The 15,825-nt window shown below is 53.8% G+C and overlaps 2 protein-coding genes across 2 annotated transcripts in view; one reads left to right on the forward strand and one right to left on the reverse strand.

Moving 5' to 3' along the window:
• Positions 1-202: 202 nt before the first annotated feature.
• Tprg1l (tumor protein p63 regulated 1 like) lies at positions 203-3,557 on the reverse strand. Its single transcript, XM_021200004.2, has 4 exons — positions 3,236-3,557; positions 2,976-3,152; positions 1,999-2,152; positions 203-1,293 (listed from the first exon to the last, which is right to left on the reverse strand). Exons 1-4 carry the CDS (start codon positions 3,508-3,510, stop codon positions 1,099-1,101), a joined length of 801 nt encoding a protein of 266 aa, XP_021055663.1. The 5' UTR covers positions 3,511-3,557; the 3' UTR covers positions 203-1,098.
• A 10,925-nt stretch (positions 3,558-14,482) lies between these two features.
• The window catches only part of Megf6 (multiple EGF like domains 6), a 100,390-nt gene continuing 99,047 nt past the window's right edge, over positions 14,483-15,825 (forward strand). Inside the window, exon 1 of the mRNA XM_021200216.1 lies at positions 14,483-14,666. Coding sequence (XP_021055875.1) covers positions 14,548-14,666 — 119 coding nt within the window. The 5' untranslated portion in view covers positions 14,483-14,547. The remainder of the gene's footprint in view (positions 14,667-15,825) is intronic.

Raw genomic sequence — 15,825 nt, forward strand, 5'->3', positions numbered from 1 at the left:
TCTATCTCTACTAAGTGCCTTGAAGGCAGACAGACCAGCATGTCTGCACTGGTGACCAGGATTCCCACCAGGGCTGCACATCTGGGTATCTGAGTTTCTGTAAAGAGGACAGTGCTCACAAGGATCCTCAGTCAGCCAGACCTCAAGACAGTCTTTGGCACTCCTGATTCTGTGACAATAACTTCAAAAAGGAGCAACTCCATTTGGTTTAAATGTCTTTACTAGAACAAAAGCACAGGCTGAAAACAGGTGCACCTGAGGCCACCTTTACTCTTGGATAGGCCATAGCATTCTGGTCACATCCATGCCGGTTAACTAAAGCNAGAGGTATAGGGCCAGCATCTACAGTGCATTTGCAAGGCTGGAATGACAGCAGCAAGCTGTGTGTGGCTGGCGTGTCGAAGCTCAGCCGTGCTCAGTGAGCTCCAGGATGCTCGTCTGTTTATAGGCATGCACTTTAAAAANCCAACTATTCAGTCCCTTTTAAACAGAGACAGGATGATAGAAACCCACCACCATGACTTCCGGAAGGGGCTAGCTTATGTTATGAGAGTAACCTTTTGGGTCTAGTAAAATTGCTGTATTAACACAACCTGGATTAATTTATAAAGTGTGATTCTAAGTCAGACATATTCACAGAAAGGCAGATTCACTAGGAGCTGCCAGGCAGACTGTCTTTCTTGGTGACTGGTGGCTGCAACTGTATTTAGCTTTTTTAAAAAATGGGCTGAATTTTAAAATACAGCACTTGAGAGTTAATATATAGGGAGAGTTAAATATGTGCATGTGCAGAAGCCGCTCACTGCACTCAGCGGTATGCAACAGTCTACACAACACAAGTNGGCGTGTACATTGTGCTNGGCTTGCTGGAGGGGGAACGTGGCGTTATAGAAGGAACACTGTGGTGTGCAGGCAGCTGAATCTGCCTTCGTAAGAACGTGTTGCCGAGGTGTCCAATATCCAACTAAATATACATAATCCACTTGACTATTCTAATCGGACACATAACGAGACAATGCCCTCATTCCCTCCAGCCAGTGGGTGGCATGAGGTGGCACACAGAGTCCCCACCACCTTGGTTTCCCGGGACACAGCTGTCTAGAAGCCTATCTTGCCCCTGGTCATGGAGTAGCCCAGCTTGGCTTCGTTGTTAATGAAGGACATGAGCCCCACGTAGGTCTCAATGAGCAGGGGGCGCTCCAGCACCAGCACGGTATTCGCCTGCCCTGGCAGTGGGCTTTCCTTCTGGGCCTTCTTGACAGCTTGGATTAGGAGAGCCTTGAAGCTTTCCAACTTTAAAGAGAGAAGAAACATGGAGCCTTAACCTCACGCTAAGACAGCAGTACTGGGAAACGAGGATTCTGAGTTCAAGTCCTCCCAAATACCACATAGTGATGACATAACTGATGATAGGTTGGGCCCTATGAGCTGTGTCATCAGGTGGTTCATCCTGNACAAACATCATGATGGGACCTGCCTTAAGTCCAACCTACAGAGTACCAGTCTATCTCTAAAGATGCAGTCAGGAGACTCGGCAGCCTGAGACAAGGTACTGCCAGTGCAACAGGCGGAAAATCTTTTTTTTACAGACACACATGCTCTGAAGTGCACCTCACTAAGCACATGATGCTGTAACTGCACATGCTGCCTGCACTGGTGTGCTGTGCACTGACTGACGGGTAGCATCACGGAGGAATTCATGAGGACTATGATGTCACCAAGTGACAGGGCTTTCTCAGCCCTACTCTAACTGCTCAGAATGCTCGGCGCCCCCTCAGCACCTCTCTCTAGAACTTCCAGAGCACCTGTGCCACCAGCAGCACCTGCCAAGCTCCTGCCAGTACGAGGGACTTTTCCCAGGCTTGCTCACCCACCCAATCCAGACTGAGCATCCTGCAATGGGATGGGGGCTCTGTTCTTAAAACAGCACCATCTAGTTTCCTAGTGTGGAGCTGCACTTCCAGGGTTCATACTTAACAGTGGTCTTGGTCTGCTTACATGGCACAGAGATGCTGTCTTCTCNTCCATGCCAGCCATCGGGTGTTCTATGAAGGTGGCATAGGGCATGTTTGTAGACCAGGGGTTCCATCTGTTGATGAAGGAAGGGCGGCTCTGCTTGTCCCACTGAATGCGAACCCCAAAGCCTTCTCGCCTGATGAGGGAGGGGGAGAAAGCCTTGCTTACCACCNGAATACAACATTGCATTCAGTGTCAGGGATGGCTGGGGAACCTGTGGCCTGGTGTAACAGTGGCCTCCACTAACAGCTTTACACACTTCCAAAGTGTGATAAGTTAATGTCTTAGTGAGGCTGGGCCTCCTTTGCAGCCTATGAAACAGGNATATAGTCCAACCTGGCCAAATTATGGCCNTGTTTGTCCTTAATGTTACTGAATGATGCCACTAGCTTCCTGGAGTCCCTGGCCAAATAACTAATAGCAAGCCAACCAGTCCCTGAAGGCTGTCAGGTGTTTTGTGATACATCTAATGTTTAGTACTACTGAGCACATGCCCTGTGCCTCCCTCCTGCTGAGGTAAAACTCTCAGACTCCCTACATAGCTTATGACTGTGGGCTCTGCTTCCATGTCTCTTAACGGTATTTAAATGAATGGTTTTTAGTGCAGCCAGAGTGGCAGACTGTGCCAGCATCCCTTTCTTTTTTGGTTTTTCGAGACAGGGTTTCTCTGTGCAGTCCTGATTGTCCTGGAACTCACTNTGTAGATCAGNCTGACCTCGAACTCAGAAATCCGCCTGCCTCTGCCTCCCAAGTGCTGGGATTACAGGCATGCGCCACTACTGCCCGGCTTCCAGCATCCCTTTCAAGGAGGTACTGAGCCACCCGGAAATCACCAGCCTCTACTTAAAGGTCTCTTCCACTGGTCCTTCAAGACGAGGCCTTTACNTCACAACAGAGTGGAGCAATACCACTTACAGGATCCGCTGGGGCCCTGACGTGTAGTGCGCTGGTGCACCTACTTGTTGAGCGACTTCGGAGGAAACTGGAATTCTCCACAGGAGATGGTGTCTACCGCGCTGAGCGCCACTCTGACCACTTGCTGGCACAGAAGGCTGATGAAATCATATTTGCAGATGAGCAGCGACTGGTCAGTGACCAGCACCAGCCGCTCCTTCTCGTTGTTCCAGTGGTCCACCCTGGGGAGAAGAGGGCCGGCCCATCAGCAAGGGCCCCGCCCGCCCCCGCCCGGTGTCCCCGCGGCCCCCTCGCGCCGGCTTACTCGGTCAGCAGCCACACCCCCTGGATCTCGCCGTCCTCCACCGGCCGTACCACGGCGCGGATCTCCTCCACCGCCTGCTCGATGGTGCCGGGCCGGAACACGAAGTACTCCTTGACGCGGGCGCGGCGTGTAGGGTCGTGGACGTTCAGCGGCCACAGCGTCTGGCGCAGCGGCGTGCCCGCCCCAGGCCGGCCGGCACCCGCATCCTCGCCGGCCGCCAGCAGCGCCGTGGGGCTCGTGCCCGCCGAGTCCACCGTGTCCCGCAGCTGCAGCATCGCGCCGCCACCGGCAGCCTCCAACGACGGCCGCCGCCCAGGCGTCCGCCCGGCCGCGCCCCGCCCTCCCTCGTTCGCCTTGTAATTGGTTGAGTTCTTCAGAGCCCGCCTTCTGAACCCGCCTCCAGCTCCGTCGACTGAGTCTCACGATTGGTTTTCCCGTAGGCTGTCTTCTGCGATTGGCTCTAGAGTGCTGTCGTTCATAATTACGGCGGCCCCTCCCGGACCGGAAGCGGCCGCCACGCGCGGAGTCACTTCCTGTTTACAGGAAGGGCCAGAAAAAAAAATGCCGGTCGCGGGTTCCCGGCTGAGAACGGGGAAAGGGACGCCATGCATGGACTCGCGCGGAAGGCGGCACTTGTGGGGCTCGTGCGAAGGGCGTTGCCCCGACAGTGTGTCCTAGCATTGGCTCCGTGCCCTTCACCACCTTCGGGGTTACGGTGCGCTCCGGGCGGTGGCGCTAGGCGGAGGTGTGCGGCGCACTTAGGTGTGCGTGCCTGGGGAGTGTGGAGTAAGTGTGGGCATGGGTGAGTGCGCGTCTGAGGATTGTAGGCACCGTGTCGGGGCACCACAGATAGAGGCTTCTCAGGAGAGTGCCGCATTCCTTGGGCGTGGGCACCTTAGGGTGTGGGTTTATAGGGTGTGTGCACACTGGAGATGTGAGTGTGTGCAGGTCAGAGGTGGATGTCAGACGTTTCTTCATATTGGGCACACGTAAGCTACCATGTCACCGAAGAGTGCTGCTGTGGGGGGGTTGGAAGGAAACGCTGTTGGATGCTCTTGGGCCCTGCAGCTCCTCCCTGGGACAGAAGCCTCTCTTAGCCCACTTCCTCCGTCCCAGCAGGTTCACAGTGGCTCCCTTTAAGTGGGGTCACATCCCCTGGCATTCTCTTGACCCAGGGCACTGCATCTGGACACAGTCCTGGACTCAGCTTTCCTTCTAGGAGCCCAGCTGACCCCATTGCACTGTCTACAAATCCTCATCCAAGTGGTCACTTCTGGTTTCCCTGTTCCCATCAAGTTCCTTTGTACCCCACCCACCCCCATCCCCACCCCCACCCCCAAAGCCTTTTGCCTCCAGTATATTGCACTCAATAATGGATTCCTGTTTCAAAACACCTCCCTGGGCAAGACTTGCAGTCTGCCAGGGATCTGTGTTTGTTGCCATCTCTACTTCGTTACAGTTCTGTGTGCACCTGTCAGCCTGTGTATCTGGGTGCACAGGTAGGTGTATGTGGAAGCTGTATTCAGGAAGGTTTGTGCTTCTAGCCCCATGCTTATGACAGGCATGTTGGTCCCTCTAACCGAGGCAGAGTTCCTCCCCTGTTGTACACACCAGGGTTCAAGAGACAGATATAGGGTGGTTCTGTGAGTGCCTGCAGCCCCACACCTACGAACACACTCAGGAAGCTGCTGAGATTGACCAGATGCAAAGCCCAGCCCTCACGGGTACTTAAGCAGTGAGAACTGGAGGGGAGACTCCTACCATCTGGCTGCCACAAGCCACTCTGAAAGCTCCAGGATCAGCTTTTGGGGTGTGACACAGCAGCCCGTGAGTCGCCCTTGCTCCAAGTAACCCCTCGTCCACAATCCTCTGACCCCAACCAATCCATCGGAATCTTCACCAACGTGGTATTCTCACCAAGGTCTGCCAGCAGATGAGTAGATACACCACCACCACCCCCTGGTCACATCTACGCAGGACTAGCTGAAACCTTGGCCTGTGCTCTAGCTCCACCTTAGCCCTGAGCCTTGGGCTCCTGGTTACTTGGAGAGGAGGGAGCCAAGCTACCCCTGCTCCACACGCTTGCAGCCACAGTGAACACTAATGTCAGGGGAGGAGCTGAGGAGCAGCTGCCAACCTGTGCTATACAAGGCCCCTAAAATGGCAGCCTTGATCCCAAGGTCACACACTAGACTAGGGGCAGGAAGAGAACCACGAATGTTTGAGTGGATGAGAACCCAGAGCTTTGGGGACCCAAGGTTGTGAGATTAGGGGTAGGCAGCCGTAGCCAAGTCTACAGGGAAGGGGCTAGCAAAGCCTCAGCCACTCAAAACCCAATTCCGAAGTTCCTGCTAGAGAGACAACAGTGAGCTGAGGCTTGCAGGATATCCTGACCCAGAGGCAAGGGCTACAGTTGGCCATGGGGGGAAGATAGCCCCCTCTCCTTGGGACAAGGTGCAGAGCAAATTGGCAGGGAGCAATTTGGAATGGAGGGGAAACATCCAAAGACCCTGTGGTTCTGGGGGGAGCTAGAGGCTGGTAAAGATGGCTTGGAATAGCAGGGGTAAGCAAAGGATGGGGGTGCTGCTTAGGGGTAGTATGGAGGCCGGGGAGTAGGTCATGGTGGCTGCAGACAAGGGTTACAAGCACTAACGCCACTCCCACACCAGGCCCCTGGGTCAGAGGGGAAAGCCATGCGAGTTGTCCCTGAGCTCCTGCTCCCACGGGGGTGTCAACAGTGTGCCTGGGTTGGTGGAGCTAATGGACTGCTATGTCAGGGTGGCCCAAAAGCCTTTTCTAACAGTCACCAAGACGTGCAGTTGCTGAGACCAGATGGCCAGAACCACTGTGTGTATGTGTATGCACATGTGCTTGCATGTACATATATGTGTGTCCAGGTATCCTTCTGATATCTGAGGGCCCATGTCTTCCTTTGCCTTTCCAGCCTCTGGTGTTGCCAGCCATGCTGGATGTCCCTCAGCCTGTGGCTGCCTCTCCCCATTGGCTGACTTTCCACAGTCATTGTCACTTTCTCATTTGCAAGGATTCCTGACATTGGCACAGGCCTGCCCTAACGGCCCCCTTTTGACCTGATCATGTTCACAGACTGTTTTCCAAAGATGGTGAGAGTCATGGATACGGGTTGGCACTTGTGTGCGTGTATCTTTAGCAGGTACATAATTCAGCTGGTGAGGGGCGGGGTTCATGCAGGTGCAAGCAATGAAACATTTAGATGACCTCCACGTGTGCACACAGGTCAAGGTGGAGGCAAGGAGCAACATGTGATGACTGAGGCCTACTAGCCCTTTCCAGGGATTTTCAAGAGGCTATTCCCAAAGTGGTCAGCAGATGGCACAACTACCCACACTTAGCCTCCCTGGGGAGATGACAGCTTGGCAGGTATGGGATGTTTTCAAGTCCTAGATGAAGCCATTATCTTTCTGTAGAAGACTCAGAACCTCAGCTATAACAAGTAGATTCTCGTCTTAATTTCCTGATGGTGTGATTTAGCATTTTGCGAACTCAGTGGGTCCCCACCTGTCATCCCTACCCCCTTTTTGAGGTGCTGAGAATGGATCCCAGGCCTCACACATGCTCTGCCACTTGGGATGCTTCCTCTAAGACTAAACCCCACCTGTGAGAATCCTGAGCACCCTGGGGTGGGTTCTCAGAGCTGCACGGGGCTCCTCCAGAGCTGGTACCACACACACACACACACACACACACACACACTGAGGACTGGTGTGTGTGTGGTCCTTCCAGAGCCAGCTGCACTTTGGGTGTGCACTGCTGGAAGTTTGCCACAGGAGACAATCCTTGCACTGCCCCAAGCTCTCTGATTGTGTTTCCCATGTTTCCTTCAGTCACTGAGTCAAAGAATCTACAACAGATGCAGACGTAACTTTGACAGAGAACCTGGTTCTTAGACAGGAGAGGTGGCTTAGCAGGTAAATGTCTTTGCTGCCATCCTGATGACCAGAGTTCCATTCCTGGGTCCTACATGGTGGAAGGAGGGAAGAAACTCATGCAAATTGTCCTTTGACGTCCACACACTCTGCAAGATGTACGTATATACAACACAATTTAAAAAAATGAGTTAAGTGCACACACGAAGTGGGGCTGGAAAAAGAGCGTGGCTCCTAACACACAGGGCTGTGGGCATAAAGATACCACCTCCAGACAGTGTGGCTACAGCCCTGAGTGGCCCTCACGAACTGTTTCTATGTTAATCACCAGGAGGGTGATTTTGTTCCATGTCACACTGAATCCATGTGTCTGGAACAAACCAGATTTAATGTCTGCCTGGTTCAGTGAGGGGGCCTGACTTTATGCAAGGCATGTCCACCAGTAGACCCATGTGGCCTCAGAAGGAACCTCTGGTTTATCCTTGAGCAAGTGGGGAGTGGGAGGAAGCTTGGCCAGGTCTATTTTTTAACCCTCATGTATCCCAGGTTTTATATAGAACTGGGGATTGAACTCAGGTCTTTGTGTATAATAAGCAACTCTACCAACTGAGCTACAGCCCCAGCTCCACACTGAGACCTTGAAAGGATGTGAGGCACGCTCTCTGATTCTTTCAGGCATGGCAAGCAAGGGCTGAGAGTCCTAAGACGTGCCCGGTCTGTCCATGCATGGTGTGCCCTGCTAGATACCTCTAGGTTCCCCATGTGGCCCCAGAAGAAACCTCTGCTGTTCCAGGGCAGGAAGCCAGTGGCCGTCCCTAGGTATCCATATCTCCCACAGGACAGTCTGCTCTGCGTACCGTTTGCATTAGATTACTGCTGCTGCTGTACGAATCACCCCAGGCTGGCAGCAAGCCCACAGAAGTGCACTCACTGCCTAGGAGCCCTGGACCCCAGGAACCTGAGGTGGAGCCATGCAGGCCTCTCTGGCCTTGGTAGTTCACAGTCCCTACCACCCAGCCCCATCTTCGCAGTTGTCTCCCTGATGTCCCCTCTCACATCTCCCTCCCTGCTCTACAGGAACCCATCCTGATGATCCAGGACGATCTGATCTGAGACCCCTTTCTCAGTTACTTCACCAAAGACCTCGTTTTCAAATCAGGCCCCACGGGGGGATGTGGGCTTTCCTAGGGAAGCTATCCAATCTAGATGAGCCATCTCCCCAAATGTGAACAGATACCATCCTTGCTTGCAATGATGGGTAAAGATCCAACACATTTGCCATCCCGGGCCTTCCTCCCTGACACCCCTGTGGTAAAGGGTAGATAGACAGTGATGAGTGGAGGCCCACGTTCAGAAACCACACAGTGGCTGGATGGTAGTGCTGGATGGTAGTCTGCTGTGTAGCCTTATATCAGCTTGATACTGACTAGACTCATTGGGGAAGGGGCAACCTCAGTGGAGGAAATGGCCCCCACCAGACAGGCCTGTGGACAAACATATGCAACCTTTCCTTGGTTGGTGAGTGATATGGGGGCCCCCTGCCCATCTCAGGTGGTGCCACCCTAGGGCAGGTAGCCCTGTGTTGTATAAGAAAGGCAGAACAAGCCTTGGGAGGCAATGGTGAGCAGCATCTCTCTACGGCTTCGGTTCCTGCCTTCAAGTTCCTGTCTGGAGTTCCTGGCCTGACTTCCCTCAGAACTGTGACCTGAGAGTTGTAAGAAGAAATAAATCATTTCCTCTTCTAATCACTTTCGATCATGGTGTTTCATCACAGCTGTGAAAACAGTGACTAAGATAGTCGCTAGATACCCATTGAAGCTGGACAGGCTGGATACTCAGTTACTGAGCAGGAACCAGCTTCCAGGGAGAGGGTTAGGTGTCATGTCATGCTCAAGGTTGGGGAAGCACAGGGATAGAGTAAGCGGTATAGGCCAGGCGCTGGCCGCCAACAGGGCCAAGCCTAAGTCCTGGGCAAAATCCTATGCCCTAACCCTATAGTGAGCCGCAGCCCAGTGTAGCGAGGGGCCTTTCATTTTGGTTTCTCTCTCACAGCAGGATTGGAGCTTTAGAAATGTGGGAATGGGCGAACCACAGGCTTATAAATGAATCGTTTGGTGTTTAGATGGGGCATTCATTACATGTGTGCTTTGCTCTCCAGAGACTATTCCCATCTGTCTCTGAGTTTTGCCAAATTCTGCTCACCCCTAATGATGCCATCTGTACAAACAGGTGACTGGTCAACACACTGTACTGGAGTACCTGAAGATACTTTAGGAGTCTGTTTCTTTTTTGCTTTTTGAGAGAGTCTTAACAGGTTGCATAGGTCAGCCTCAAACTCTGATCCTTCTGCCTCAGCCTCCTTAGTGGAGTGCTGGGATCAAAGACAGGCGTGACTCTTGGGCTGTGAGCCAACCTTTGGTATCACTTGGGTTAGCTTCTCACCTGTTAGAACTGCCACGAAAACTCAGACAAACCAATAGATTGTCTTCTTGGCATGGTGACCTTTAGCCCAGCAGCTGACGTCCCCATAGCTGCTGGGATGCTTTGGGTTTCTGTCTGGAGGGCTCTCGCTTCCAGCTCCAAGAAGCACCAGGCTGGAGAGCAGGGCGGCCAGCACGGTTCTGGGAAAGGAGGGAGCGGTTTGCTTTGGAAATTAGCGCTGTGGTTTGAGTCCTCCTCTTCCCCACATTATTTTCCCTCCAGCCAAAGACTATTCTAATTATTTCCAGCAGAGAATGAGACAAGGACAGCGAAAAGTATCGTCTGCTCGGGGGAACAACGGTGAAGGCCTTTAATCCATGCAGCTGGGCGAGACAGGCAGAGCTCTGTGAATTCAAGGCTAAACTGGTCTATACAGTGAGCTCCAGCACAGCCAAGGCTAGTGGGGGTGGGGGAGGGGTGCTTTTTAGGAAAATGAGAGCAGTTGTTCTCCCGGTGTGAAAAAATGGAACTGCAGCCTTGCCTCTTGTCTCTTTGGGATGAACCTCCAAACAAAGTCCAACCCAGAGTGTCACCAGGGTTGTGACTCAGGGACATTTTAGCACACTGCTAGTGGGAGGCACAGCAGCAGGGTGGGCGGAGGAAGGGGAAATCCTAGGAGATCCTAGGAGGTGGGTGCTGTGGCCGTGGGTTCTGGCCTGGTGTGAATGCCACACAATTCGTGAAAGATCGGGATTAAATTATAGATAGATAGATAGTAGGCCAGGCATGGTGGTACATGTGGTGCATGTCTTTAATCTTAGCATTCAGGAGTCAGAGGCAGGTGGATCTTTTAGTTCAAGGCCAGACTGATCTACAGAGAGAGTTCCAGGGCAGCCAGGGCTACATAGAAAAACCCTGTCTCAAAACAAAAAAACCCAAAATGTTTGTGGGTGTGTATTAATGTCTTGCTTTAATAAATATATTTGTGTTTCACATGATGCTCGATGTCCACAGAGGCTCAGAAGAGGACATTGGATCCCTAGGAATTGGAGTTACAGAGCATTGAGTGGCCGGCCCACCCTCCTGAAGCCAGCACTGTCATCATCAATATGTCCAATGCCCACAAGAGGGCGCCATGCCAACAGTCCAGTTCCTGCAGCTATCCTGAGGTTCTTAACACATTTAGGGCAGTTGCAGCTAAATTCCAAAGTAACTTACAGAACTGGATAGATCAACTTCTAAATTAATTTGGAATAATGACCAAGAATTACCATTATAAGACCAACAAGATTCCTCAGCAGGTAAACGTGTTGACAAGCCTAACGATCTGGGTTTGACCCCCATAGCACACATCAAGTTGTCCTCTGATCCCTACACGTGTACAGCGGCACATGTGGTACCCAATAAATGAATGAGTGTAATAAAAAATATAAAAGTATCTGCAGGGAAAACCAAGTAATGGACTACACGGACCTATGGATACAGCTACATAAAGCCATTGCCCAGAGCTATGGATACAGCTACATAAAGCCATTGCCCAGAGCTATCATGAGCGTCTCGGGGGCCAGCTCTCGCTCTGTCTTGTTCCAGCAAGGAAGGACAACTGGTACAACAATCCTAGATGCAATCGTTGGAAACACCCAGCAGCTGGTGCTGCATGTGCTGAGTTAGGAGAGACAGTGATATCAGTAGTATCCGGGTGACCAGCTAGCCGTTCATCCTCTCCCTGAATGACAGACACAGGGATGGACTCCGCATGAGAGAAATACACACAGCAGATTAAACAACAGAGCAAGCAGCCACCTCCCTGAGCCGAGTGTTTTATGTATGTTCACATACGTGTTTACATAAGAACATCATCGTGCAAGTACTTGATGAACCTGAAGCATGCCCTCCCCCCACCTATCCCCCTCGACTCACCCCTGCACTTATTTCTGAGTGATGGGGAGACGAGCTGAGTGCACACCACATGGAATCGGGCTGCCTCGTTAACCATGTTGTGACTGTCACTCCAGCTCATGACACAATTTGAAATAATCATGTCCAACCAGCTGTTGCTTCATCGTGAAAAGGCAGCAAGCTGATTTTTGAAGAATATTTGTTACGTTTAATTTATTAGCTGTAAAAGGCAGTATGCTTGCTGTGATTTACAGAATACAGTGTATTAAATACATTGACGTTTGATTCCTAGTTTTATGGGGGTGTTTTTGGCTGGTTGGCTGGTTGGTTTTGAGATGAGGTCTCGTCTAGCCTGGGATGGCATTGAACGTCTGCTCACCCTGACTCACCCCCCAGGGCAAGCGTGTGCAGTGCTGGAGATTTGACCTAGGAAATCATGCGTGCTAGGCAGGCACTCTACCAACTGAGTTATATCCCCAGGTCCTGATTACAATGACAGACTGTAAGTGTCCTCTCTGCTCCACTCTCGTGTTGGGCAATCAGTTGCTCAACCATCACCCACACTCTGAGGAGCCAGACTGGACGGGAAGAGGGTCTCTATGGGGCTGGGGTGAGCCTCCAGCCAACATCTGTCTAAGTGACAGATGCTTGGAGTGTGTGGTCCATGCTTCATCTACTCACACCTGCCCGGGAACAAGGACTCTGTCTGGGGATAGTGGAAGGACAACGCCCTGCCCATGTGTACGGCACCTACCTTAAGAGACACATGCTCTGTCTTCATCTAACCACAGGGACTGCACAGGAAGCACCTGACACCCGCCAGGGCTCTTCACCTGGCACAGAGGGCTGGTGCCTGGACAGGGCATGGGCAGAGACAGAATAGCCTAGGGCCGGTAAAGCTTTGATCCAAGGAAACCTTCAAGTTGAAGAGGCTTAGGAATTCACACAGGAGGCCACGTACCTTTATAAAATTAGCAAAACCGTTTTACTTTGTATTTTCTCTCTTCAGTAAGGGCTCCACATAGGTTTCCGGATACTAAAAGCACGCTCCCCTCTCCCACCTGGAAGTTCTCCTCCCAACCCAGGTTCACCTGCTTCCCTCCGATGAGCAGAGAAAATTTCCCCCACTCACCTCCAGACTCTGGTCCTGGGGCACGGTTTCACAGAGCAGGTGGTGAGCTTCTTCAGGCCCCCATCTCTTGTGCACACAAACATTCACACAAGCCAGCTCCAGGAAGGAAAGGGGAACACAGGAGCAAGCATAGGTGTCTGGGCCCAGTGGACAGTTCCTGGCTCGGGGAGGCACAACCCTGTACTTCTCCACAGTGGGGCCCCCTGGCTGAGGTGGGATATGGGATGAATTCTTGGGAGCAGACATTGGGAGCCACCCAGGGGGCTTGGGCCAGCCTCTGCTACTGAGATCCAGTGAGGGTCTGGTGATGGATTTGGGTAGAAGGGTGAGATCCAGCAGAACAGGGCAGGGCAAACTGGGATCCTGCTTGGGGCATCAGGTGGCAAGTTCCAGGACGCACTACCCTCCGGTATCTGGGTATCTGTCTGTCCATCTCTCCCTCCCTCCTCCCTTACTTCCCTCCCTTCTCTATTTCTCCTGAGGCCAGACTCCTTTATGTTTACTGCTTAGATATGGAGCCTGAGTTTTCTAAACCGAAGCAGGACACTCCACTCCCTTCCTTGCCCTCAGTTCCCCATCTGGGCCAGCAGCAGGGCTGAGCTGACAGCACCTGCCCAGTCATGAGACTGCAGTCTTCTGAAATGGGAACTTTTGTGGCAGCACTTCCAGGTCCCCCAGCCAGAGGCCCCCTCAAGCACTTGCATCAGGGGAAGAGGAGGCTGGAACACCTACCTCACTCCTCAGGGACGGTGGAGGAGGGCAGGCTGGGTCTACCCATCATGTAAAAGGGCAGGCACACCTCTCCAGCAGGACAAGCAGGGGCTGATCCTCACACAATTATCTGCAACTAGTGAAGTCCGCTACCGTGCCCTCATGGGACTCTCACAGCTCAGCTTCACAAAGAGCCCCTCTGAGTATGTGGTAAGTCCTAGCCTCAGATATGCCACGTCTAGCGCTGGTCAGTCTGTCCCTAGCCGCGGAGAAAGTCACATCAAAGCAAAGCCAGGAGAGCCAGTTGCCTCTCCTCCTAGACCCCTAGGTGGGACCTGCACGCCCACTCCACCCCATGCTACCATCCCAAAGCACTCAGCACAGAACTGGGAATACGAAAGCCCAAGAGGGTGGTGTGTTACCTAATAAAGTCAGTACCCAAAGGAAGTGCCCAGAGGCACTCAGAGGCTGCCCCCACCCTCCAGCCCCTCGTTCTACAATCCCTCCCTGCTTCTGGGACAGCAGAACGAGGCGGGCGCGCGGACGAGGGGCCAAGGGAAGGTGACTGCAGCTCCACGACGAGAATCCAAGGGTGCGCTTGCAGAGGTCTCCGATCAGGATAGAGCGGTGTTTACGAGGTATGGGCCGCGCAGACTCGACAGGATTGTTCACTTGGTTGGGGTCAGACCTGGGACTCTCGGTTGGAGGTGCGCAGAGAGAGGGTGCGCAAGTGAAATTGAAAAGCTGTAGGGGAAAGTACTGGGAAGCAAGCTTAGTCTTAAAGGTAGGACCGGGAGCTGGAGAGGGGAGGGGCTGAAGCGGGGCTGGAAGTGGGCTCTCCCTATTGGGATAGTCTGGGCGGGGCCGAAGGCGGAACGGGCGTGGCTTGGGCTGGGGGTGGGGCCAAAAGGGGCGGGAGCGGGGTCGGGAGGGAGGGGGCTGGGGTCGGGCCGGGGGGCGTGCGGCGGGCGGGCCTGAAGTCTGGGGCATCCCGCTCCGAGTTTGCTCTCCATCACTCCTGGCAAGTGTCTGACCGCGCCAAACGGAGCGCGAAGGTCTCGGAGGTCCCGGCAACTGCCCCATCCGCACCTGCGGGAACCTCTCGCCCGGCACCTGGCGCGGTGGGTTGTGGTGCTCCGCTGTCCTCCGGGGTATGGCGCGCGTTAAGACAGCGTCTACTGGCCGTAAGGGCCGCCTGTGAATCGAAGAGCCGAGGACCGAGTGGGAGCGCGACCGCGCGCACTATGCCTGTCCGGGTGGAGGCGAGGGCGTCTTGGCGCGTGGTGGCCCTTACGCTGCTGCTGCTCCCCGCCGTGCCTGCAGCCTCCCAGCTGCTACCCCCGCGTCCGCTGCAGCCGAACATGTGAGTAGCGCGAGTCGTGAGGCTCCTGACGGCGATGCTGACCCGGACAGAACTCGGGGCTTTGTCCCTGGGGCCACAAACAATGGGTTCTTTGCTTTAACTGAGGAGGGGATGGTCTAGACCCGGGGTCCCGGACTGGATTTGGTGCCCTCGAGTCTGCCGCAGGGCCCATAGCCTCCGAGTTTCCGCCTCTGCAGTAAGGGTCCTGCAGACTTAGATGGATGCCGAACTCCGAGCGGTGAGGAATCCAAGCCCCTGCAGCGCAGGGTCCAGCTGGGGAGCCAGCTTGGAGGCGGCTGAGAGGAAGCAGCCTGGTCCCACTTCCTCCCCAAGCTGGTCTCCTGGGGTCCGGGGGCCTGCGCAGGGGCGGGGGTGCCCAGAGGGGGCTGCCAGAACTGTTTTGTGTGTTAAACACGTGCGCTCTGGGGCCTCGGGAGAAGGAATTCAGTACTAGAATGGGCAGGAAGAGAGGGTCAGGGAGCCAGCGGCGACGGATTTAATTTTGAAAGATGATTCCCCAACAGGCCGGTTAGCGGTCTCTCTTAAACTGCAAAGCGATCCCTCTGTTGGCCTCAAAGGAAAACTGGTGCGAAGTGAGACCGAGAGTGGATGTACGGATGGGAGGCCCACCGCCCTCACCAGCCCTTCCCCGCAGGATGCAAGGTGGAGCCTTGTAAACTTGGCAAGGCTGCTGGGGCAGCATGGGGAGTGGACGAGGGACACTTCAGGCCCTGGTTGGGGCTTCCACTCTGCCAGTTCGGGCATCCTTTCACCCACAGAGGAGACTTGCTGCTTCTGTCCAGGGCTGACACTGATGGATCCACCATGTACCTGGCTGTGAGGACAGTGTCGTGATTCCCTGGGGAATGAGAGGACAAGCTTCCTACTGGGACAGGTGCCCTCGGGACCTCCTCCCTGGGTCTTGCTTTGGTCTTTGTGGCCATTACAAAGGAGAGCTGGATCTGAGTTGGGGTCCTCTCCTCTATGAACAGAAGCAACCTATGTCCCCGACTTCGACTGCTCCTTTCTCTTAACTGAGTTTGCCCAGAGGGAGCTTCGGTCCTAGAATGATTATTGCACTTAGCGTGGTGGGCTAGAACTGCCAGCCTGCCTGCCTCTTTCATGGTTGAGAGGGGCTGCGGACACGGGCTTCCTGAGG

The sequence above is a fragment of the Mus pahari genome, chromosome 6 (genome assembly GCF_900095145.1).
Source record: "Mus pahari chromosome 6, PAHARI_EIJ_v1.1, whole genome shotgun sequence".
Lineage (NCBI taxonomy): Eukaryota > Metazoa > Chordata > Mammalia > Rodentia > Muridae > Mus > Mus pahari.